Source organism: Chenopodium quinoa, unplaced genomic scaffold (assembly GCF_001683475.1).
Source record: "Chenopodium quinoa cultivar QQ74 unplaced genomic scaffold, ASM168347v1, whole genome shotgun sequence".
NCBI lineage: Eukaryota > Viridiplantae > Streptophyta > Magnoliopsida > Caryophyllales > Amaranthaceae > Chenopodium > Chenopodium quinoa.
In genome coordinates this window covers 245,913-272,440 of record NW_018743050.1, presented here as the reverse complement: position 1 = coordinate 272,440, position 26,528 = coordinate 245,913, and the positions used below count along the sequence as shown (strand labels likewise).

At 36.1% G+C, this 26,528-nt stretch overlaps 2 protein-coding genes across 2 annotated transcripts; both read right to left on the bottom strand.

The window, feature by feature from the left end:
- Positions 1-3,135: 3,135 nt before the first annotated feature.
- Positions 3,136-3,987, bottom strand: LOC110730758. Its single transcript, XM_021910584.1, has one exon. The coding sequence runs from the start codon at positions 3,985-3,987 to the stop codon at positions 3,136-3,138; it is 852 nt and encodes a 283-aa protein (XP_021766276.1).
- Positions 3,988-5,657: 1,670 nt separating this feature from the next.
- LOC110730812 (DNA-directed RNA polymerase I subunit 2-like) lies at positions 5,658-26,204 on the bottom strand. The gene is made up of 28 exons (XM_021910634.1): positions 25,979-26,204; positions 25,384-25,608; positions 25,182-25,258; positions 24,964-25,083; positions 24,164-24,240; positions 23,308-23,371; positions 22,933-23,003; positions 21,320-21,397; positions 21,182-21,227; positions 19,916-20,096; positions 19,656-19,708; positions 19,478-19,554; positions 19,244-19,361; positions 17,138-17,225; positions 14,617-14,732; positions 13,307-13,434; positions 13,144-13,223; positions 12,791-13,032; positions 12,553-12,717; positions 11,888-12,052; positions 11,719-11,793; positions 10,543-10,646; positions 10,386-10,461; positions 9,477-9,605; positions 9,249-9,389; positions 8,442-8,654; positions 7,706-7,960; positions 5,658-6,388 (listed from the first exon to the last, which is right to left on the bottom strand). Exons 2-28 carry the CDS (start codon positions 25,583-25,585, stop codon positions 5,975-5,977), a joined length of 3,555 nt encoding a protein of 1,184 aa, XP_021766326.1. The 5' UTR covers positions 25,586-25,608; positions 25,979-26,204; the 3' UTR covers positions 5,658-5,974.
- Positions 26,205-26,528: the final 324 nt, after the last annotated feature.

Genomic DNA, 26,528 nt, shown 5'->3' with positions numbered 1-26,528 from the left:
ATTATTATTATTATTATTATTTTATACTAGGAATATATTTTAGTTTTTGCAAATTACAAAATGTTGTACTTCACCATTGAAATACTTTGTAGCCAAAATATGTTGTACCTTAAGAATTGATGTGGCAAGACAAAACCGCTTTACAATTAAATATACAAAACACTATATTGATTACACTGAATTCACAAATATTGTTCATTTGTCTTAAAACAAACAAACATCTCACAATGTTAGTTTGGTTTGTCATTCTAAATTTTGATCCAATTAACCATTACCAATTTTAATGTTATACGTGTAATTACCTATATAAGTAATTAAGTATAGCTTAGGCTGTATTGTTTTAATTTTTTTCTATTCAAATACTTCGTATACAATAATACTTCTAACTATTTTATACTCCACGAGCTTCAGCTATACCTAGGGATGTCAGTGGGACGGGTCAAGTAAGAGACCCGCCCCAGTGGGGCGGGGATGGGTCTCGGTTTGGCGGGTGGTGGGGCGGGGTTGGGGATAAAAACCATAGCCGCCATGGGTGATGGGGCGAGGGTGGATTTTAAGTTGTACCCGCCCCATCCCCGCCCCGCCCCACTTCGTACCCACCTCATCCCCACCTCATACTCACATCTATATATCTTTAAAAGCAAATTATATAATTTTATACTATTTTATAAAATAATTACGTGAAATAAAATATTAATTATAATACTTTATACTACACTTATATTATACTACCTCCGGTTCATTTTAGTTGCAACAATTTCCATTTTGGGGTGGTTCAAACTACTTGCAACAAAAAAAATTCCTTATTTGGTAACTTTTGGGCTGTAAAATGACATATATGCCCTTACTTTTTTCCTAATCTATCTTATTAACACTCCTAATTTCATTTGCTTAGTTTGGTGATTTAATTAATTAATTTAACTACTCCCACCAAATTTACCCCCTTCCCGTTTAAATTCCTTCATCTCTCAACCACCTTCATTGAATCTGCATTCAATTCTGAAAAATGGTTGAGAGAATTAAATTCTGGAAAAATTTTCTAGAAATCACACCCCCCCCTCAAATCCTACCTTTTTAAATCTCTCACTCTCGTACTCTCTTATTCTCTCTCCTCTTCGCCTCCTCTTTCTCCTCAAAAAATCTGGGTTCTTTCCTCTTTATCTCTCTTTATTTTCTGGGTTTTTGTTTACAACGATTCACCTTAATTCACTCTTGAAATGTCTTCTTCTCAACCTAAAATCATAGATCTGGTAAGCCATGTGTCCCTTTCTTCTGGATCCACACGATCCCCACCTAAACCTGAAGCAACCACGTACATACCTCGTCGTGGTTCTGGTGTGATGAAGTCATTCCATCGTGCTTCTGTAATTGCTAGGAGAAAGATTGTAGGGACGAAGCTTGCTGAATACATCTCAAGCGACGAGGATGAGAAGCCGAAAAAGTTTTCTCGGTCTAAAAGGCCTGTTCCGCAACCTCACATCCCAGATCGGAAGGTTGTTTCCACCAAAGAAGGTGGATCTGCTGCTGTGTTGGCTGTTCCAGCTGATACACCACCAGCAGACACCAATTCTGAAACTAGGTCTTCTTTGGTCCAGGAGCTGACTGCTAGAGAAGTCCTTCAGCCACCTGCTTCCCATCCCATGATGGGTGGGAGTACTTTCGGGCCTGGCGCTGGTACTAAGCGCCTGAGAGTCGGCTTACCAGGGGGGCAGGATCCAGATGACGTACTGGAGGCTTACCTCCATATCTACTACCCCCAGTAGTCCCTTCCCCCATACTAATTGGGCAGCGTAATTTCTAATACCCTAATCTTCTTTTTCTATTCCAATTTATGGTTAGTTATGCTATTAATGAGTCCCCTGTTCTTTGTTATGCTATTTCTGATAGTGTTGGTTCATTGGGTATGATTTGATGAGTTTCCTGTTATATTTGGATATGTTGTTTGGGTATGAGTTGTTGGTTGTTTGGGTATGAATTGTTGTTTTAGAAATGAATTGTTGAGTCCCCTGTTATGTTTGGATATGATTTTTGGGTATGAGTTGTTGGTTGTTTGGGTATGAATTGTTGATTTGGATACGAATTGATGAGTCCCCTGTTATGTTTGGCTATGTTGTTTGGGTATGAGATGTTGGTTGTTTGGTTATTATGAATTGTTGTTGGAATATGAACTGGTCTGTTGGTTGACTTGAGTAGTTGTGTTGGTGTGTTGGTGTGTTGGTTGACTGTTGGTATGATTTTGTTGATGAGTCCCCTTTGTGTGATGCATTGAGTCCCCCCCAGCTTACATCAAATTGAATCTCGTCCAAATGATGAAGGGACTCATCTGATAGCTATTTGAGTGTCATGATGCTCTATTTACCTCTGTTTGAGGTTTCTATTGAGGTACCATAACTCATTGATGCCTTAAAAGAGAACTGTAACCCTTTCTGATGGATGATTAGTACCCAAAAAAGGTTGTGTTTCCTTTAATAACAAAAGGTTGTGATTTTTACAAAACCAAACTAAATTAGCATACAAGACTGCCTAAGAATGTGTAACTTAAGTATGTAGCAAAATACACCTAACCAATACCAACAAAAAAAAAACAAAAAACATGTTAAGATTGTACTGGTTATGTGTGGCAGTCTTTGGCTCAGCTGGTTTGATTGTGCTTCCTTGTATTCTTCAATCTGCATCAACTTCCATTTGAAATTCATTTGCACTAGTACTTGGGATTGTGATTGAATCAAGATAGGAAACAACCTCTGCAATTAATTCCTTGTCTACTTGAAGCAAATCTGGTAAAACATCTTGCCTGTCTAGACTTCTTTTTTTCATGTGTGGTGGTGTATTGTTGTTTCCTCCTTTTCTTGTTAATACCTCAATCATGCATGACTGAAGTGTAACCCAACTGTATTTGTTCAACTCTGGATCAAATCCTTTGAATTCTAATTCAACTTCTTTGATGAGATCATCTAAATTATGAGGGAATGACTGATACTGCAGTGATTGAATGACATTGAATAGTCCTAAGTCTAGAACATTCATGTCTGGTGATTGAGCTGGTTGAAAAACAAATTGTATGTTGAATCCATATGCTTGACATGCTTCTTGAAATTATGGATCTTGTGGTATTTGGTGAGGCCTAGCATTGTCCTATTGAATAGTTATGTCCTTGGGAAGCTGTAGGGGCCATTGTTCATGTATTGTTGGCAACACATGATTAAGTAGCATGTCCCTTATTGCTTCCTTGTTAATACTCTGGACTGTCTTAGCCTCTATGGTTCCCTTGTCTCTGTTTTTACTCTTTTTCTTTGCTTCCTCATACTTGACAAAAGGGAAAAGACCATACTTCCCATCATATAATAATTGTTTGTTTGCATCATACAATGGTTTCCCAATCATGCCCATAAACATAACATTTACCTTAAACCTTCTGGATTGTTGTGCTCTGTATGGATTGTCTTCTGTTGGAAGAAGATAGAATGTCCTTGTTTTTGGGTTTATAAAAAACCACTTTTCATCAATGTGTATCCATTGTTGCATGTCTTCAAATGAAGGGTCCCCTTCAGCAGGAATTGGGGTAATGTGACTCATAACCCATTTCAGTCTTGCTATTTTATGCTGGTCAGTGAGTGCTGGTTTGTTTGTGCTTGTGTATGTTCTCAGTCTACCCCTTTTCCTTAACCTATGAATAGCATACTTAGACATATGAAGTGCTGCAGCATATCCTCTTTCAGTTTGTCTTTTATACAAAGGCACAGATCTTAAGAATTCATCAGTGTACTCCTTTTGTTTTCTGCCAACGGTACCTATTTTTTTGGTCCTAACATCTACAGCATTTCCATCTAACATGTATTGTTTAATTACCTTAAACCATCTTGTTTTTGTTGATCTATGCACATGATGCTTTCTGGCCAAACTGGATGAAAATCCTCTTGGCAAAGAGTCCCCCTCCATATTGAGCATGATCTCATCAACTATTTGGCGCTTTTTTTCCACTGTCATTTCTCTGCTTTGTCTGCCATACATATGCAGTGGACCATGTATTTCACCATCATCATCTGCATCATAACCAGCTTCTTCTTCTGAGTTGTTGTTGTCTTCTTCACTTTCTTCTGTTGTGAAATAATGTCATGTTGCCATTGTCTGCTCCTCATTGTACATTTGATTTTCATTAAAAAAGAGTTCTTCAAAGAACTCTGCCATGAGTCCCTTACCTTTTTTTTTCAAGCTGTCTGAAGGTGATGAAGTGGTGGCTGGATTTTTTTGGATGGTCTTCAACGGAGCCTAAAAGAACTGAACATGGATGCTTCTTTTGTTTAACTTAGCACTGTGAATTTAGGCTAATTTTAAACTAATTGTAGGCTTTTGTAATTTGTAGGCTTGTGTTTTGTAAACATTGAATTATTCACCCTAAACCCTCCCCCCCCCCCAACCCCTCTCTGATCTGTCTTTTGCTTGAAAAACAAATTGTCATGTGGTTTGAAAATTCCTCTTTTTATAAGGGGAATTGATTTAAATGTTAAGAAAACAAGTTTTGGGGTATTTGGCAAAAATTTTGAATTTCCCTTGAAAATTTGGGAGGGAAATTCGTGGGAAACAAAAAAAGGGGGAAGTCCTTCTTAAAATTGGCTGGAAAAATGGGAGGGAATTCCCACCTGAAAAGTTAGTTTTTTTGGGTGGGAAAACTCCACCTCACCAAACTTTCCCACTTGTTCTACTTTATTAAAAAAAAAAGGGGACCACATGCTTTCCCTCAATTTTAACTCCCTTAATTACTTAGAACTTGTTTGGTTGCCTAATAAATTCATGGGAAGTTTATTTTCCTAGGAAATAGATTTCTATATACTTGTTTGGTTGACAATTATGTAGGAAGTGGGACTTCCTAGGAATTTCTACTTCCCACAAAATGGAGGAATTAACTTACCTAGTCCCCCCTAAGTAAGTAAACTTCCCATGGGAAGTAGAAATTCCCACATTCAACCAAACAAATTTTGACAATTCCTAGGAATTACAATTTCATGGCATTGAGTTTTCATGGGAATTTCTACTTCCTCCATTCAACCAAACAAGCTCTTAATCTTCACATGCATTAAGCCCCTTAAAAGTTTTGTCTAGGTTTGCGTAAAGTTGTACTTTGTTGCAACTAAAATGAACCGGAGGTAGTAAACAAAAATGTGTGTAATATTAAGAATTTTATTATTATTATTATTATTATTATTATTATTATTATTATTATTATTATTATAATCCGTAATAATTATGTAGGATTGTGTATTTGAGAAACGGACATTAGGCAGGTCTTGGGTGGAGATTAGACGGGTCTTTGGAGGGGATTAGGTGGGGATGGATATCCAAGTGGGGGTGGAGCGAGGATGATTTTGGAGTTAAACTCGCCGGGGCGGGGATGGGGATGAATATTAAACCCGCCGCGGGGATGGGGATGAAAATGTTAGGTGGGGATGGGGATGGGAAGGCCAACATCCGCTCCGCCCCGTCCCATTGACATCCCTATTCATACCCACTGCCATACTAGACACTGTTACTGATTGGCGCAAAGCTTTTTTTTAAACCAAAAAAAACAAAAACAAAAATGGATACTTGTGCAGAATCAATAAGATGAAGACGAATGGGTTGAACAAGAGAGACTGAGAGGGGGGCGGGGGGACTCAGGATTCAAAAACAAAATCTCATTTCAAAAAAAGGATATACAATGTATAAACTTAGAATACAACTAGTACAATTCCCACCCTAGCTGTAAAATGTGGAAGTTGTATAATTTAGCAAAACTGTGAGCTTTCGGAATCCCAGGGGGTTTGATCTTCTTTAGATAATATGCTGGGCATAGAGTTTGTACCATATAAATCCGATCCTTTGCTTCACACCGCTTGCATCAATTCAGGAAGATATGTACTACTTTCAAATTTCCAAGTATTTTGCATCAAATGATACAACTTGCTATTTAGCTTCATCATAGGTGTCAAACTCCATTTCAAGCTCCTGCTCCATTACTTAGCTCGAGGGTCATCTTAATATTCATAGCGGCCAGTTCTGCTGCTAGATATCTAAAAACATAAGGCATAGCGACTGTTTCCATTCCTTTGCTGGTCTGACAAGAATGGCAAAAAACCTTTTTGGGAGCCCTTGCAGGAGGTAGTCCATTAATTTTTTGCACCACCTGCTTGTGTGGCTCGATAATAGTTGCAGAGAGGATGCTTCCACAAAGAGAGCACACATCAGCAACATGATAATCTGAGCTTTTATGCAGCCTGTCATGCAGTAAATAAGCAGCACCATGGGCAAGCATCGCATCCCTTTCCATTTCTCCAAACCGAACACCTCCACCAAGCTTTCTACCTTTTATAGGCTGTCGTGTTATCGGGTCCACAGTTCCAGTTGAACGAACCTGTGAAGTAAGAAGAAAGGGAAAAGGTGATTAACTTAACAAACACGTCATGGTCACGTAAACTTTGTGCCCAAGGATAATAAAAAGTGAAGTCACACATTTCAGGCATAATTTCTGACTATCTTCTTCTGGGCAAGACTGGTTTGCAGTACAATTGAGGCCCCACCAAGGATAGAGTCAATATTGAGTTGTCAAAGTTGGTTGGGTGTGCATTTCCTTGTCTATGTGAGTGGACAAATCCTTAAAACCAGCAACAGCTTCCGGTTACAGAAGTAAAAATCTCACATCTCAGCCCATCAATAATAAATGATGACAGGTCACATGAGCAGGAACAGGGCATTTTTGGTTTAAATTAGATGCAAGTTCAATAATGCAGCATAACTGAACGTATGCATGAAACAAAAACACTACTACGAAATTTTCTAAAACTGTAGTCAGTACATACTAGAATGCAAGAATCACAAGGACTTTCACAAAAATAACCCAAAACAGAAAAAATACAACTTTAACATGCAAGCATGGACAGCTTATTTTGCTGAAATGGTTTCCATGTGTTTCACTATTATATTCTTTACTTTCATAAATTAAAAAGAACACTACTATTCTTTTCTGAAAGAGGAAGCCTTCTCAAATGAGTCTACGATAGAAGCTTTCCATGTAGACCGGGAATTTCATTCAAGCTCCCACCCCTACTTTAGGTATATTGGATTATAATAGCTCTGTTTAAAGGCAGCACAAAGGAAAGGATGAGAGAAATGGACACCCAGGCTTGGGAAACTTCCACTTAGCTGGCGGGAATTTCTGCTCTGTTGCTGGCTGGCTTCCAGCAATTGACTATTGAAGAGCAGGTAGGAGGATCCAGCCCATCAAGGTTGTCTAAAGCCCTAGAGGAAATCCTGGGCCACTTTTAGCTTGGAAGTTGATGGATTGAGATAGTGGAGTCATCAACAGAAAATTCCCAGCACAAGTCTGGGACTATCCAGAAATTTCATATTAGAAAAATGCTTATAAAGGCGTGAACAGCTGAAGGACTGGAGCCCAGCAGAGTTAAGTACATTTGATTTAGCTTGTTCATGATAATCTTCCCAAACACAAGGCACATTTGCCAATTTATGAAATAATAACCTAAGCCTGTGCATTTTTCACATTTGATGCTTAGTTCCCTACTTCCCTACCTATGAATAACTATGATGCCTTCTACGAGAAAAGCAAGAAAATTGCAGGGTGCAATAGTTGGAGAAAGAAAGTGAACATGAAAAACTGAAGTGTACATCTGAACAAAAAAAAAAAAAAATGTGCGACAGTCGACAGACGTACCTGGAATTTGTCTGAAACCATATGCCGCAACCTTTGATAATAAACAGGCCCAATAAAGATCTCACACGTTAGTTCTGTTCCAAAAACTCCACTATACAATACTTCAGTACCAAATCTATCAAATCCTTGAGCCGTTAACATGGTTCCAAGTTCATCAACAAGTGAACTTGATTCGGATCCATGCTCTCCATCAGCTTTCTTGAGTGAGTCTTCAAATGGCGTTGAATCAACAAACTTACCAAGCAAGCTGCCACCCTGTAAAAAGAAAAGAGAACAAAACATAAGGTGTCAAATGCCAACATCACAACTGCAGTCAAGAACACAACAACAAATATTGTTTGAACACAATCAAAAAGCACTCAATATTTACTTGTATGTATGTATGTATCAAGCATAAATCAAAAGCCAATTTCCCCTTTGAATTAAGATCAGAAACAAAACTATTCATAAACAATCCCAAAAGATCAGGAAAAAAAAAACGCTTATCAATTTTGTGATCATAAACAGTGTGTTCCCAAATTAACATAATGAATCTAGTATACAGAGAACCCTAAAAGGGAGAGTAGCAAGCTTTAGCTGACTAGATGGAGCCAGAATAGAATCAACGTCAGGAAAGCTATAATCATGTTGTGGCCTGCAGGCTATCTACCATACCTCAGAACAAATTGGAAGTTGGAAATCAGAAGGCTAACACAGCAGTAGAAACCAACAAAATATAAACTGACTTGCTGTTTACCTTAGCAGCAATGGATTCTAAAAGCATTGCAATTGTCATTCTTGAAGGAAATGCATGCGGATTGATGATAAGATCGGGGCGCATCCCAGTATTATGAGAAAATGGCATATCAATATCTGGCCACAACCGAGAGCAAACACCTTTTTGCCCATGCCTGCTGCTAAATTTGTCTCCAATAATAGGATTCCTTGGACGTCGAAACCGAATATTAGCCTGAGAACCAAAGAAAGAATCCATAATCGTTTCAGCTGTCACCAAGGCATGTAAAGACCATTAAACAGTCAAACCGAGAACGCAATACAAGAAACAGGAATACTCCTTTATCCCTGATTTTTTCACACTTCTAATTTTCTGCTATCCAAAGTATTTTTTCATACTTCTATGTTTATATCACCAACCCCTTTTCTCTCTCCATCCCTTCATTTTCTAATTAGTTTCTCTCTTTATCCACTTCCAAATATTAGTTTCTCTCTTAATCTCAAACCCAGAATCATGTAGACAAGGCTTTACTTGAAAATCTCTAATAGTAGGGTAAGAAAACAAAGTTACCCCCCCCCCCTCTTCTCTCTCTCCCACTAGGGTAAGAAAACAAAGTTACTCCCCCCCCCCCTCTCTCTCTCTCTCCCTCTCTCTCTCTCTAACCATATACCTTAGGCGGATACAAAAAACTGAGTCACACAACAAGGAACACACTATACTTGAATAATAAAATTGATTACTATTTCCTATGTGGTGCATAATACAACATTGATATTCGCAGATCGTTATCTCAATCAAAGACATCGCCATTTAAAGGACACAAAATACCTTTTGAAGTTCTTTTTTATTCTTTCCATCAATGCCTACATAATCAACTACAGACGTCTCTGAACTCTTCAATTTGTGAGTAAATACTGTGCCACTTGTGCTATTGTACACACTGCAGTATGGCTGACCAGGATGTATTACCTGAATGCAAGTAAATTGTTAGCTTCCATATGAATCATGAAAACATAGTAAAAGGGAAAGGTTAAGGCATATAAAACACAAAAGAACCTGCCCAACGTAGGGAAGTCCATCCACATCAATCAAAGAATGTGCTGATTGATCAACAGTACTTCTTCGAAAAGTTTTGCTGGAACGATCAGATCTGCTGCCGTCTTCAGTCAAATCAATAGTTTCTGTCTGCAACACCAATCATATGAGCAGATGCAAAATAAAAGGAATTAAAAAAGTGAATAGCATTAATATTTTTTAGTTGACTGGCAAATCTGCCAAATGATTTCCTCATGACCAATATATTCTAAATAAAGTTTTATAGGTAAATAAGATATAGAGTTAAAGGGCCCTGACAAGGCTCAAATAAGATCTACAGCATGGCAATAAGGCTACAAGCAGAGGCCCTGGCATAGTGGCATATATAGTTTCATCCAGTACTCTTTGTAGACTAAGGTACTCCTAAACAATGGCTTTAAAAACAAGGACCATTAAGCATATTAATTCATTGTTGTAAAATGAGCTAGCCAGACCGATGACATAGATACAATCATACAAGCACAAGTAACTTGTATCTGATCCTCCCTGTGACTATAAAAAGCTATCAAAAGGAACCTGATATACATACTTCTAGCCATTACTCACTATGGACATCCTGGGCAGGATCAAGTCGTCATCAAGAACATCAGGAAAAACAGATGGTTTTTTTTTTAAACCAGCCATGCCCCTACCCAGCAAGTTTGCTCATGTGACTTCAAGGAGCAAGGAGAAGATGTTCAGGACAATCCTTTCTACACTAGAAGGAGTCACTTATTATAGCATTCCTTCAAACTCGACTGTACAATACTATCCTTAATACACTTGACTGCTCACAACATAATTAGTACATCTTAAGAATTGAACAAGTATTACTAACAGATATCAACAGTAGAATAAGGCTTAAAAAGAGGGAGGGGGGGATTTAAAAACCTGATATATCTGAGCATGACACATCCCACGATCAACGGATGATTTGTTCAAAATCATGGCATCTTCCATATCATATCTGGAGAAAGAAAGGACCTGAGTTAATGTGGATATGAAACATCAAAATACATTTCAAAATATATTTATTTGTTAGGGATACCCGGTATAAGACAGAACTGCTACTATTGCATTGGTCCCAGAAGGATATTCATCGATGCAATACTTAGTGTAGGAACCTGTGCGCACAATCGGACTTTGAGGAGTCTGCAAAGACCCAAGTAAATTATTTTTTTTGGAAACAAAAGGAGAACAAAATAAGCCAAAAGATAGATCAAGCTGAGAGCTTATTTACACAAATTTTTAACAAGGTTGAAGAAAACAAAACAATTACTGCATAAATAAATTCTAGTCACAATGCTCTAACCCTTCTAAAGATATGATATTGTCGCATTCAAATGAGAACCCATATAAACCATTCCACCTCTCTGCTTATTACTCAATCAAAGACATCATGGGAAAACCCAATCATAAAACAACAGTGTTATAGAAAAGATGAGAGCTTTTACAGGACAACCCAGTATAGTATGAGTAGTATCTACCAAGGGTACCATTAAAATATATATTAGATGACAAAATTCAGAACAATAAAAATAAGTTATGCTTCAAAATTATTGAATCGTTTTGCTGAACATAAACCTACTTTTATCACATCTAAAACAATAAAAAGTTGAAGATGGAATCATGCAAAGAGAACTTCAATTCAACAAATCAAACTTCAAATGCAAAACTTCTTTCTCAAACAGATTCCTCAACAACCTCCAAACATTTCAGAGAGGCAAGATGAAAAAATAAAAAAATAAAAAAACAAAACAAAGTTTACAATATACTCCTTTGCTTCCATTTGAGTAATTTGGAGCACCATTGCAAGGAAAAAAAAAAAAGCTCTTTCAGCATTCTACTCTAATCTAACTTTTTTGAATATGGATTGGAGAGAAGAATCTGATCTCATAGAGCTCACAAGTTATCCACTTTTATATACAAGCTCACATTTTAACAGATTTTTTTTCTATACATAAATTATAACATATTCTCTATTGTATTAAGCTTTACTGAAGCAGTAAATTCATCAGAATGTAACAAGCCATTGACCGCAATTGATCTAAAGAAGCTTCAGTATATGATATGAAACAAGCACAAAACAGCCATAAAAAATAAAAGGAATAATACAGTACAAAACACACATCTGCCAACATAACATTAAATGTAATAAAATACAACAAATCTTGTCCTCTAGCTAGCTGTATTCCTCGGAGGAAAAAAGAAAAATACAAAATACCTGAAGATGATATGCCTTTTGATCTGTACGAAACTTAATTGCTTGAGACGAAAAGGCCATAGTTTGTTTTGCCATCTAAAGTTAAATTAATGTTGAGAAAAATAAGCATATAAGTTATTACAAGAATCGCAAGTAGCGGAAGGGACCAAACAAATATTTTAGGACAAACCTGGCATTGATACATATTACGTGGACTCTGATTGTGATTAGACCATGGCGTAAGATTAGCAATAACACTTAATATCCCTGTAGGATGTATTTCCTCATGAGTTGCAGAAAAATTTTCTCTTCGCCCTTGATCTCCACCATCAGGACATTGAATTTCCATGTATACCTTAAAAAATGAAGGAAACATATAAAAAACTGCTGTAAGCAGCATAAATGATGCAACAGCAGAAGAATCACCCATATATGCTCCAAGTGGCCATATGAAAATATAAATGAACAAGGGGAAAAATTTATCTCTGGCAGTCAGTTGTAACCTCTTTTGACAGGATGTTACAGGTATGTTTCCCTTTTTTTCCCCTTATTTGTCAATAAGTATTTTTCGATTCCCTCTTTTCTCCTATCACCCTTATTTTACCCTTCTTTGAATTAAGAAAATAAGCAAATAAGAGAAAATTTGAAAAAAAAAAAAAAACAATAGTAAGGGGGCGGATAAAGAAACACAAGCCTAAAGAAAACACATGAGAAGAATAAGGCCCAGACAACTGTCATAGATTTTTGATTTGTCATCCAACATACTTTATATCATGGAAAACAGGTAAATTTAATCAATCTAGCCATGTAACTGCATAAAAGCAAGTGGATCTAGCATACAGAGTGAACCAGTACCTGTTCAAATGGGCCAATTAGTTCAATATCATTACTATCTTCGGAAGGAATAGAGATATTTTTAACTGGACGAATAAACCTAGAAGGATTTGTAAATAAAAATAATCCAGGATAAGCACCACCAAAGCTCAATGGAACATAACCCACTTCCAGATCACATGGAACCTGCAACATGTGAGCACATAAGATAATGATGCAAACAAGCTTCAAAAAATAACACAGATGCCCAGGAACAAACCACTGTGGCTGCAGACAGCTTCAATCTCCGCAAGTGTTTGACAACATCCTCAACTTGACCAGACGGTATGGTTCCAATTACTCGCCCATCAAGGAGGACAGAAATAACTTCAGGAGGACCAGCTTGGACAATTTTTGGCAATGATGATTTCATTCCCATCTTCACCAAGACTTTGATGATAGAGGATCTCATTGTGACAAAGTTTTTCATTTCTCCTTGATCGTCAAAGAAGGAGGTAATTCCTGAATTTAGGTAATAAAACACATGATGTACTTTTTAGATTCTAACATGATAAGAAACTCAAAATAACTCTATAATTACATGAACCTCATAGAGCCAATGTAAGCACTTACTACATGTACAGGTCAAATGATTCAGCAATCCACAAGGCCCTCCATCAGGAGTGTGCACAGGACACAAAAAACCCCAAGCCCTGCATGAATTTAATATTATAAAACAATGAATGGAGAAGACTACTTTTGTAGATGAGAAAAAAACTTAAGTAAGAAAGCCTACTCAGGAAGCAGCTTCCGCACGGTAGTAGTACGAGCATCAACAAAAGCAGCACCTCGGTGAACAGCTCGAAAATTTGAAAGGAAACGCAGGAAGTTCAGCCTATCGGCCTGAATAGCAAATCCAGCTTTCTGAATATGAAAACCATAACAGGTTAGAAATCTCCAAGGTCGAAAAGTAGCATAAGGAAAAGCTTTACAGTTACCATATTTCAGTAATTCAAAACAAACTACCTGCACACAAACAAAGTGCTCAACAGACTAGACAACATCAACTAGTGACTCATATATGTTCAAATACAGCACTTTTATTATACTCCCACTTCTTTATTCAAGTGTTACACTTACCATAAGCAGTCATATTTTTATAAACTTCCATTTTTGGCAAAATAATACATTTTAATATTACATCTCTCTCATCTCATGGTCCCCACTCAAACCCATGACTACATTTTTTATTATTTATTTCCTCTCACATCCCTCACTTTTCGAAAACTACTTAACCCCGTGTCATGAATTGATTTTCACAGACCGGACTCACAGAAAAGATTGATTCTTGTTTAACTAAATGATCTGACTTTATTTTATTATATTGATTAATAAGAAATAACAAAATGAAAACTTTAATATTAATTGACAGCGGACAAGAATTACAAAAGTTGGGTCTTAAGGCTATTACTCTCAAATAATGAGTTTAGCTCACAACTCTCCAACAATGGCTTGAGGCCATAACTCTCTCTAGGTTTCCCTTATAAATTTCTGCCATAACTCTCTCTCTCTCTCTCTCTCTCTCTTATATTATATAGCCAGTCAAAGTGTAAACACTAAAAAAAACGGAGGGAGTATTTGCTCAATGTGTCCAGCTAGAAGATAGGAATGGACTCTTCTCAATAATAAAATGTTGACATCTCAAAACGGAGGGAGTATTTGCTCAATGTGTCCAGCTAGAAGATAGGAATGGACTCTTCTCAATAATAAAATGTTGACATCTCAAACACCAAGTTCATTATGTGACTTGGAGGTTATCCACAACTTGAAATGAGTTTCACTAAAATATACATACGACATAGACAAAATTAATGTATATACATGTTTTTATACTCTCATAGTCTCATTTAAATTAGCTCCTTCAATCTCATAGGGTTTGTAGAGTTCTTAAGATACATTAAAAAAAAAAAAAAATAATAAAAAAAAATAAAATAATAATAATAATAATAATAATAATATTAAAAAATAAATCAACAACATTTGCTCAACATCAAGAGTCATCAACAACATTAAATTCCTGAGAGCAATTATTCTGAGCATTTATACCTGCTGCAAGTCCAGACTTGACATTGTTGCCAATCTTCCTGTTTTCAGCAAATTCTCGATAGCAGTTCCAATCTGTGTAGACGGATTTTTGTTTAACAGCTTCTTGACATCTCCTACTGCATTAGTTCAGAGCACAGGTAAGACATAACACATTAATCAATTTCACAATTTTACATACCTGCTTGGCAACGCTAAAAGAAAATTTTTAACATATAAGCTATTTCAGATGTTTGGTTGGGAAGGGGAAAACGAGTAGAAACTAAGCAATAAAGGAAAACATGTTACAAAGAACTTTCTAAAATGTTTTTCCCATTTCCTTTATTGGCAATAATTTATTCCAGTTATACCCCCATTTGAAAATTTTACAGACAAAATTTTTCTAACCTTTTCCCTAAAAATATGCCCAAGAACCACAAAAAATTGCCGGAGACCAGCTTTTTTGACTGATTACCACCCTTATTTAATGCTCTATTAACTGTTGCTTCCAATTATTTTTTACCTAAAACCTGCAAATTCATCTCTCAACTTCGTTTCTTTCTCTGATTCTCTTTCGTCCTATCTAGAAACACACAAATTTGCATTCCCGTCATCAATTTTAGCAAGAGTTTGCAATCATTATTATTTCTACACCTGTCATTACGCATTAATTCTGTCGACACCCGTTGATGGTTTCATATTCCGGGTTTTCTTGAAAAAAGAGGGGGGGGGAGAGGAAGATTGGTTCAAGCACTTGAAGGAAGAAAGGAAAGGGAAGGTGGAGAGAGAAAATGAAAGAGATTGGGATGGGATGGAGGGAAGGAGTAAAGAAGATAATCAACAACAAGCAGCTTATACAACCAAATACAATTAGCTTTATCTTCCTTGCTGACTGTATACTTAATGCCCGGATTCAATTCGCAATATATGTAATCTTCCTTTTTTGTCATTTAAAAAAAAAAAAAAAAGAGCGAAGAAGAAGAAGAAAGAAAGAAAGACCGGATTCACTTTCTAATTATATGATATCCCAAATTCCTTATTTTCAGTGAAAAACCCCTAACTTAAAGTTATAAGGGGCGAAGGGAGCAGTTTTATTCGTTCGGAAATAAAAATTATGTTTTCAAAGTAGCACAGAGAGGGGATAACAGTTAAAATAATCAATATAAAAACAAAGATGCCCAAACGTATTTCAGTAAACAAAATGTCATGCAAATGAGAACTAACTTAACAAGATTTTTGGTAGGAGAGTGTAGGCTTTTTTGGAAAAATTAAGGTTGATAGAGAGAAAATGAGTAGTAGAAGAAAGAGTGGGAATTATTAAAAGATAAGGGTATGTGCAGGAAATAAAAAGGTAATAAAAGAAAAGGGAGTCATTTGAAACAAAGTTAAATGAATTATTTAATGAGATGATAAGAAGATAATCGGCGGAGGACAGCCCAAAAATTAATAAAGGGAGATCATCGTGCATATCGATAGAAAAAAGCCTTCAACATTTGCCATCAAGTATCACTCACAGTGGTTACTTTCACAGCTAAGTCAGATAATCTCAAAAAGAGAAACAAGCAATATCATTCAATCATCAGCATAGGCATTTTTATTTTAGGGGACTACAGTATCTATACAGAAGCTTCTTCAAAGACTCAGAGCAAATAAATACTTAATTCTTAGGGGCTGTTTGGTAGGGGGTTACTGGAAAGGAAGAGGTAACACCCTTAAATCCCTTGGATTATGTTTGGTTGATGCTTTTTCGGGATTCCTTTCCATTCACTTGGTTCCTAAGTCCCCCAAAATGCCTCTATTCTGATTCCCCATAGGCCCACAAACACCACTACACTATGACCATACCATCCCAGCCAAAATTTACCACAATTTCCATCAACACCCCCACTTCAGGCCTTTATGGCTTTATCAACCTTCAACCACTGGAATCATCATTTACGAACGGTCATCAAACCAAAATTGTACCCACTAACATACGACCCACCACCCAATATATGACCCACCAACAATAGCCAACCACCACTCAAATGATGGAATCTTCCTCCGTCTAAACAATTAAGAAACAAATGGCAGATCATCACTACACCTATTTGATAATTTGTACGCAATATCCAAACAAATAAAGTTCAGGCTAACCATTAAGAAACAAATGACAGTTCATCACTACACCTATATGATACTTTGTACAAAATATCCAAACATACTAACTCCGTTACATATTATTTGCAACGATTTGACATAAAGTAGAGAGGAAAAATGTCTAATCGTTGCACATAACATGTAACGGAGGTAGTATAAAGTTTAGCTTATTGAATGCGGAATGTGGAACTTAATTTGGATATCAAAAGACATTATTATGAAGCAAGATGTTTTTCCTCTCATATGCATGGATGAATAATAGTAAGGAATAAACTATGATGATTTTTGTAGATGTCATTAGTCACCAAGCCCGGAAATGAAAAAGATTACCGAACATCAAAACAAATGAAGAAACAATTAAATAACACAGCATTCAAAGAAAAAATAGCTGAAGAGTATGTCATACAGCTGCTGAGATCAAATTTTTCGCCTTTTTGGCTCATTTCATCATTAAGAATCTTCCTTGATCGATAAAGCCATTCCTGTAATTTATCCTGAAAAGAAACATAACACTGTAAAGCATAACAAATTATAAAATTACAAAATGGAAAAACGAGTCATTAGCTTATTAGCAGTTTACAATAGTTTTTAGTGACTTGTCTTCTTAGGCTATTAGTGAGAAGAGTGCATACTACTGTTATGTTTCAATAAATTGTTTGGCCAAGGTCTGTATTTAACATTAGAATGACAAACCTTAACCTGGTGAAATAGTGGTTACTGAATCAGTCTCAGGCTTGCAAACTAACTCGCGTGTTGTTGCTAAGTGTGCATGCAAACGATTTCAATATTATTTTAGTTTTTAATTAATAAATGGGATAAATTAAAAACACCAGATTTCAAAATATTTGGGAGGTAGCCACTTGTTTTTTCTATAATTTACGCAGGCTGGAAAATGGGACTTCACCAAGTGTAAGGATGCGCTATTGATAATTGCTTAGTCATCAGTCATCTTCAGGTAAGGTTTTCAGATATAATTAATTTAGTTACAAATATGAAATATTATCTGGTTTGGTTAGTAGTTAATAATTCCTAAATTCTTTTTAAAAAGCAATACTTGGAATTTTACACTATTCACACACTTGTTTGATCGTTTTTTGTGATTTATATGTTCGCAAAAAATAGTAATGTGGGATCTTGTTAGATTGATCTCGATATATACTCTCAAAATATCAGATTTTTATAATTTTTACTAAAATACCTGTATAATTTAAGATATTAATGTTATAAAATGTGCATTTGCAAACGTGAAAGCTCCAACATTGCGATTAAAAAAGAAGAGGAAGAATTTGTTTGGTTTTATATACAGTAGTTCTTAGTTTCTTCTTTTTGGATTTTAGCTTTATATTGCCATCGGGTTTTTTATTTTTTTGGGAAATTCTCTTTGGTGAACTCCAACTTTCTAATCTATTCAAAAAAAAAAAAAAAAAAAAAAAAAAAACTCCAACTTTCTAATTTTCTAAGTGGTAAACATTCTTAAAATTTATTATCAATGGTAAACCTATATTTTTTATTACCATTGATAAGTGTTATTTTAATAAAAATCCTTAACTATAGTAAATTATTATCAAAATATATTTCAAAAAAAAAAAAAAACCCTTCCCCACCCAACTTAACCACCAGCACAGCAGCACCTTATGCCGGCGGCCACCATCGACTTCTCCCCCGTCAACGCCGGCGCCCAGCTCCACTTTCGCCGGCTTTGGATCCCCCACCTCCACCTCCTCTCTTTCCCTAATTTTTTTCACACTACATTTTTTTCTCTTTTTCCTCTTTCATTTTTATCACTTTTCCATTCTTTTTTCCATTTTTTGCAGACAGTTCCTTAGCAGACCCCATATAACTTTGGGACTAAGGCTTTGTTGCTGTTGTTGTCGTTGCTGTAGTCGTTGATGAATAGTTCTTAGATTACCAGCTATCTATACATTCATTTTCCAATAAAAATGAATCCAGAGATGATATCAAACATGTATGAATTCTCAGTTTTGGCTTTTTCAAAAGTTGGAACAGGCATCAATGTTGCCGAAGCCAGAAATTCAGTGCAAACTACTATCCACCTTCTGGACAAGGTGAAACTTTGGGTGGCCGGTAATGTAATAGATTAGCTTTAGGAGGGGTACTTTGGGAAGTCTAGTATCATTAGGTTAATACTTTGGGAAGTTTAGGAGGGCCACTTTGGGAAGGTTAGTATCATTAGGTTAATACAGAGTAGTCTTTAGCCTTAGTATAAATAGAGGGAGAGGGGAAAGGAAGAGGTAAGCAGAAATTTATTAGGGAAACCTAGAGGGAGTCATGGCCTAAAACCATTTTGGAGAGTTGTGAGCTAAACTCACTATTTGAGAGTAATAGCCTTAAGCTATTAACTTATCTTTTGTAACCCATCCACCATTATCAATCAATCTTAAAGCTTTTATCTTTATTATTGTATTATTAAATCAGAAATATTAAGCCAGGAAATTCAGTTCATCACGTGCACACAAAACAACATGGTTTCGTTCAGAGCAAAATGTAATACCTTCAGATAAATGGAGATCAATTCACCAGCTTGCAAAACTTCATGGTTTTGCAATGCATCTGGATTGTCTGGTACAGATGTCTGATCTACCAATGAAAAGAGCTTCTGCAACATGAATCTAAAGCAAGCAAATTTCATGTTAACAATGAAAAAGCAGAAAAAAAGAAAGATAGAGAAAGAGATAGATAGATAGATAGATAGATAGATAGACATATGAGAGAGTATGAGGCCAACATTAGAAGATTGAACTTGTCGTAGTTATTGGAGCCAAGGTGGACAAAAATAAAATCGTCTAGCACAGCGTTTCCAACCTAAAATCAAATAAAAGACACTGATGAGGGATGTACAAAGCATATGGACAATAATTCGGAGACCACTTATCAAGGAAGAAAATGGAAAACATAAGACTTACAACTAAATAGCTTTCATTTTCTAGCCCATCCATGACAGGTTGGAAGCTCTGTCCTATAATGAATGAACGAAAGAATCAGTTTAGCAGGACTAGTCTTAGACATGATTTGATATCAGAATGAACTAATGGCTAAAATATGTTCAAAATGACTATAGAATTGCCCAATCCCCACTTCTAAATGTTAGAAATGAATTAATCAATTAACAAAATTAACATGGCCAGACAGCTGAAAATGAAAATGTATCAAAAATACATCATACCAATATGCTCAAGACATTGGCGACGTGTCAAAAGTGATAATCCATGCAGCTCATCAAGAATAATTTTAGCTCTTTCTCCAATAAGTTGTGTGCCGACAGAACCTTTTACTCCCTCATATTGCTCATTGTAGGAACATGTCAATGCCACATATATTTCATGATCAGTCGCCTCAATAAATGCCTGCCATCAGGTCCCACATTGTTTTAACAACAAATTATACACAGGAGCCAAAATGGTAAAAGGAGATGACAACTAAAGAGACAACAGGGAACCGCGAGAACTAAGACAAGTTAAGATGGCATATTAAAGTGCATACACCAACAAAAATAACGCCTTAATCTCCAAAAGATGGGGTTATCTGCTAGTGGGGGATAGAGGTTGGGGGGAGGGGAGCATTGGGGGACAGCTATCCCCCTACCCCACTTTTTTTTTTAAAATAAAAAAACATCAGGTTTTTATTGGTAAAACAATAAAAAGGAAAAAACAAAATTACAGGAGAAATAAACATCAAAACAGTGAGCGTGAAATCGGCAAACAGAGCGGTGGTTTTGGGTACTTATTGAGGGTGGTGGTGAGATGGGTCGTAGATATAGAGGAATTGTACACCAGCAGTGGTGGCAACGGCTGGAGTTTTAGGGACTCTAGATTTTGTGGTGGTTTTGATGATAGAAGTGGGGTGCGGGTGGTATTTGGTGAGAGTGGGTGGTGGTTATAGTGAAATCATTGGTAGCGTAATGAAGTTGGGGGTTGTTGGTGAGGTAAACGGGTTAAAGTGTTGAACCATAAAATGATGAAAGGGGATTGAAGAGAGAGAGAGAGAGAGAGAGAGAGAAAGTAATTGAGAATATAAAAAGGAGGGGACGATTTGATTAATATTCAAGTTTTGATTCGATAACTCCTTTTATCCCGACAAATTTTCATGTTTTGATTTCATGTAGTCTTGAAAAATATGCATAATGATACCAGATTTCAAGTTCGCATGAACTTAATTATCTTTCCATGATGTTTGTTAAAATCAAGACTTATCCTGTTACATATTTGCTTATCAAGTTGACATTGATTCTTCTCCATTCACTTCTATGTAATGACATGCTACGCAAACCCATTATCAACATTTCATTTTTACACCCTCCAACCAAATTGTCATTGGCCCTCCTTAGTTTCTTCTAAGATCCATATAAACCCCCCTCTCCCAATTTGCTAACAAATTCATAATGATTCCAAATTAACACTAAAAGTCATTAATACAATATATTATATATAACCTTTAGAAGAATGCCCACAGGAAGCAAGAATTCTTTCCCTTGTATCCTACACAGCATAAAAAAAAATTAATATTAGTATAGTTCCAGCAAAAACTGATAGTCACATACTTCAATATAATAAAAGTAATCAGATCTCACCCAAATCCAAGTCTAGCACTTCCATTATTGAGATAATACAGTCTCACAGTAAGAGCAGACTGGTCTTCTCGAACACATCTACAAGTGGGTAACAACAAACATGAGCGTTTTCTAAACAAACCAAAAGAAATTACAGAATTACTTTAGCAACATGGCAAAACAGCATCCATAACTGAAATTGGAATATAGTGGGAAGCTAATGCGATGAAATGAAAGCAAAAAAAACTGAAATATGGGAACATGTGAAAGATCTGGATCTAATAGGCAAAAAAAATGTCTAAGGAAGTGAAGGGGATAAATAGTCTGGTGGAAACTCACCCCTACCCTTGTGTCATCCAAATAACAGAGTAACTAATTCTCTTACACAACCCACCTTTCTCCCATAGGGTCCTTCCGTCTTTCTAACCATTCTCCGAGGAAATGTTTACCAATTAAATCTTTTAATATAGACAACAACCTATACCTAGAAAAGGGTAAGAAAGCATCCCTTAAATCAACCCCAACCATACGACACCTCACACTGGCAAGCTTTCCACTTAGGCTAACCATGCCAAAATGACCAAGAATATATCTAGCACCAGGATAGTGGCCAATAAGGCAATAACTACATAATCTGAGGTCTTAGATGAATAGTCTTGATCACTGGCCATTAATTTGTGGCCACGCCTCTAATAGAAAATGGTTTTGGAGAGTGACAATTTCATTGAGGTTAGAGGTGCAAGGAGAGTCCCTTTTTACGGTGTTATTCTTCTAGGTCTACATACAGATTAAGCTTCAACTTTTTCTTTGACTTTCCCAGATCTGTTAACAACAGGACTCATAAAGATTGTTAATGACCACTGTTTTCTGAGGTCTTAGATGATTCATCTGGATAAATACCACATATATGTGGCAAGAAACACCTTCAATTTCCAAGGTTTCAGAAGCTTCTTTACAATTTTGTCGTCATGATTTGATCTTAGATATTGGTGCAAACTCTCTTCAGTGCATTCTTCAAAGTTATTTTCTCTTCACTCTCCTTCTGAGCTTTCATCAAATTCTGAATTTTCCACGTTAAAGCTAGGATCTCGTTATCCATAACAACACAAGATCTTTTGATTACCACTGAGCTCTGTTGTTGTTTTACCACTCTCTTTCTTCTGGCAAGAATTTTTTTTTCCCATACACAGAGAATGGCAAGGTTAATCAAATTTCAATCAGTGCTGGATATCAACTGCTGATCACTTTACTCCATATGTACTCAATGTGATGGCTTCTAGAAAGGGTCTTCAAACATAGGTAATGCCATAGCAGTAGGGCACTGGCTCACACAGCTAACAGTGATTGGATTTTTGCATGTTGACTGGGTCAGTGGATGGCACAACAGATTCCTTGGGACAGATTGATTACAGCATGTTCATGGAGCGATAATTCAAACCTTACATCTGATGACCGAATTAAAACTAGATTGAATTTAGAAACAGATGAGTGTAGTTTTGATTTTGAGGTTAGAAATTTACATAGAACCCTAATTAGTGTACGATCACTACCTGACAAGTTTGCAAACATCCACCACTTAACAAAACAACTGAGCAAAAATGATTGAAAAGAGTTGTAAATAAAAGTCGTAAAACCTTATGGCAACTGCTTTATCGCTATAACCTTCTCTACGAGCACGAAATGAACCTCGAACCATGCTCATTGGCTGAAATACAAAAGAAAAAGTCAGCCAGTCTATGTGGATAAAAGTCAGCACAAAATCTATGAGGATATAAACAATATAAAGACCAGTCACGGTAGTCAGTCTAACAGTAACTCCAGCAACAATCTATGAGTTCATCATTGCTTTGCACGACTAATTTTTAAGACTGGTAGCGTAAGCAAATAGATAGATTAGTCATAATCATAATACAGATCTTCAAAAATAATTCATATATAAAGAATGAAAATATCAACAAATAATTAGCAAGGGGCGTATCGAATTAGCACAGGAGACATTGTTCACTCACATAGTTCCGTTTTTGCATTATTAGTAGTCGAATGATCCTCTCAATCCCATTTAAGATGAAATACCTGCACATATAGTTTAAGAGTTAACAAGGCCAGAGAACTTTAGTGATAACAATAATCTTAAGTGAAATTCAAATTAATATAGCAATAGCATCACCACTGGAAAGAACCAAGGATACTCACCCACCTAGCAATTCAAATTAATATAAGAAATATGTTGCTAGAGTTAGCAATTCAAATTAGTATACCAATAGCATCACCAATGGAGCTATCCCTAGGGTCTAACTAGGTGCAGTAATGTTAATCTTAAAATCTACGAGTTTTTTTCCATTTAATTGAATTCAAGCTCCCTATTACACATATTGATGGTTGATAGTAGAAGTAACAGTATTGACCGTCAAAACTCACAAGATTAATCTTAGTCATGACACTCATGTGATGGTGGAGGACATTTCGACCCTTCTTAACAAGTATGTACTACAGAGGTTCTAAATCATATTATAATGCCTATAAGCCCTTGTCCCATCTATTTCTTTAAGAAATAGAAGTATCTCCAATACAAGTGGTAAAGAGTTATAGGCAAGAGGATTAACTTCAAAACATCAGCATCAGCTCCTTGGTCTCATCAGAATTATAAATTCAAAATTCAACAGCATTTCAGTGAGCATCAATAATGTCTTACCAGCATGGCTTTTAAGAGGCAATATGTTGAGAGTTGACACAAATTGCCACACACTATTAACATAAATAACATTATGCTAACATCTTTCTTCAATTTAAAATAAATAAATAAAATTAAAAAATAAAACATGTAAACACAAGTCTGAACCAGCACATAGAACCAGGGATACTCACCCACCCATCTCTGCTGCCTCCTCTCTGTTAGAAACCAATTTCCGAGCAGACGCATTTCTGAGATGGCAGATCTTGGACTATTAGAAAACAGAAAAGAAAACCATCAGATCTCAGAGCATTATCTTAAACTTGAAGAGTCTAACACAATAAAATTAAAAATAAACATATAAACAAATTCAGTTGTACTCGAATGAACATTACACCTGCCGCAATGATTTTACAAATACATAACTACTTCCTAGTATTAATAAAACTACCTATATATTGTAGCATTAAATGACTAATTGAATACAGATCAACAAATTAAACATTTTTCCTTGCAGGGGAACATAAAGTAATAATATCAAAGTGAAGATGCATAATTCATTGATATAGTAGTATAGTCCATCCAATGAGTAGCTCATTGCACAACCCAAGAGATGGATACTACTGACAACTGAAGATGAAGTGAGATATGAAATTTCTAATCAACTCATTCTAGGTTTTGCTATTGCAATGCATCTGCCAGTAGCTGCATAAATGACCAAACGTAAACCATATTGAACCAAGCAGATAAGATTTTTTCATCCGGTATCTGACTTTCTATACTTACTGGCCCTATATCTCGCATTTAAACTGATTCAATACTTACATTGAGTGATTACCTCTCTTTTACAATAAAAGGATTTGGTAATTCACCTGATTTCAAGGTGTCATGTATAAACGACATTCTTCACAGTGCATTGCAATTAACAACTCGAACAGCCACAAGCAAAATAATTTAAATCAAAAAAGTAAAAATGTAGAAGAAATCCACCAACCTTTAACATCACAGGGAACTGCCCGAAATTAAAGCTCTCCCTAATAACAGCTCCTTGATTATATTGGAAGCAAACATCAGCCTTTAACTTCCCGGAATACGATACCTTTGCTTGACGACACTATTAACAAGTAAAATAAATTGATCTGCTGATTGCCTCAAATTCCGATACACGAAATTTAAAATGTGTTAGTAAACCACTTACAAAAATAAGCTCACCTCATAAGGAAGCAAAGCCTTGGCCATTCCCTTGTTATCCTTAAGAGGAGGAAACAACTCTGGATGACCAATAGAAAGTAAACCAAAAGGTAAAGGAAAAACAAACGGAATATTAATCCCGAAATAACAAAAATTCAAAAGCTGAAATCTAAAGCAAATAGCTAAAGAAAAAACACTGAAATTCAAATTTTAAAAAGGATATTTGTAAGTTTGTCTCCAGTAAAGGCATTACGAACAGTAACAGGCTTCAAACTGCCCATCATAGTTTCTAACCCATTCTCTATGAGATGATCAAAGGAGTCAATGTGATGCTGAAAAAGCTCCTTTAAAGCTTCGAAATCCGGTTGTTTTCGAGCATTGTGCCCGCGGGCAAAAGGTCCATTTTCACAGATTTGTTTCGACATTAAAGGGTTATATAAACCAAACCCTGCAACACATTAGCAACCAAAGTTGATTCACTTATCAAACAAGGCTCCAAAAATTCATATGGATGAGTAATTTTGAATGGATTCCTTAATTTGATTGAATCCTAACATTAAAGGGTTCTACAATACATCAAATTCCTTAATTTGATTGAATTATCAGTAAAGGCTCATAATTTTAGTGACATTTGATTCAATTATCAAAAAAGGTTCATAATTTTCTTTTTTAGCAACATAATCGGTTGTTATGAAATTCATAATCTTAGTAATTAGAACCAATAGTTGAGATTTTCAAACCCTAAACTTACTGTGAATTAAATGATAAGCCCTATATAGTGAAATTGAAATGATGATTACAAAAAAGAAACAACTTACCTCAGAAGCTGCTTCTTCAGTGGAGAGCGTGAAGAGCGCTTCAATGGAGAACGTGAAGTGCGCTTCAATGGAGAAATTGATGAATAATTTTCAAAGGATTCCTGAAATTTTCTCTGGTTTTTTTTTTGGAAAATAGCAGTTGTTTGAGAAAGACGAAGAAGAAGAAAGGCAAAGAGGGTTTAGGGTTTAAGGAGTCAGAATATGTTATTGTGTACGGAATGTGGTGACTGGGAGGCGCTGAAGGGTCCGTTAGCCCGAGGCTAAGGATCCGTAAAGAGTAGACAGTACCATTGTAATAACTTTCAACTTTCAAACGACTTTTAGTTAACGAAGTATTGCGCTTTGACTTTTTTCACCATTATGGGTCTATTCTCTTCGGCTCATTTTCACTTCAATTTAGATTTAATAAGTTCAATTCAGTTCAGTTCAGTGATTTCCTTCCCTTATAAAATATTCAGTTCAGTTAATTCAGTTCAACTCCACTAAGGGGCCGTTTGGTTCGCACGAGGGAATCGGAATGGAATGAACAAAGGGAAAGGAGAAGAATGGA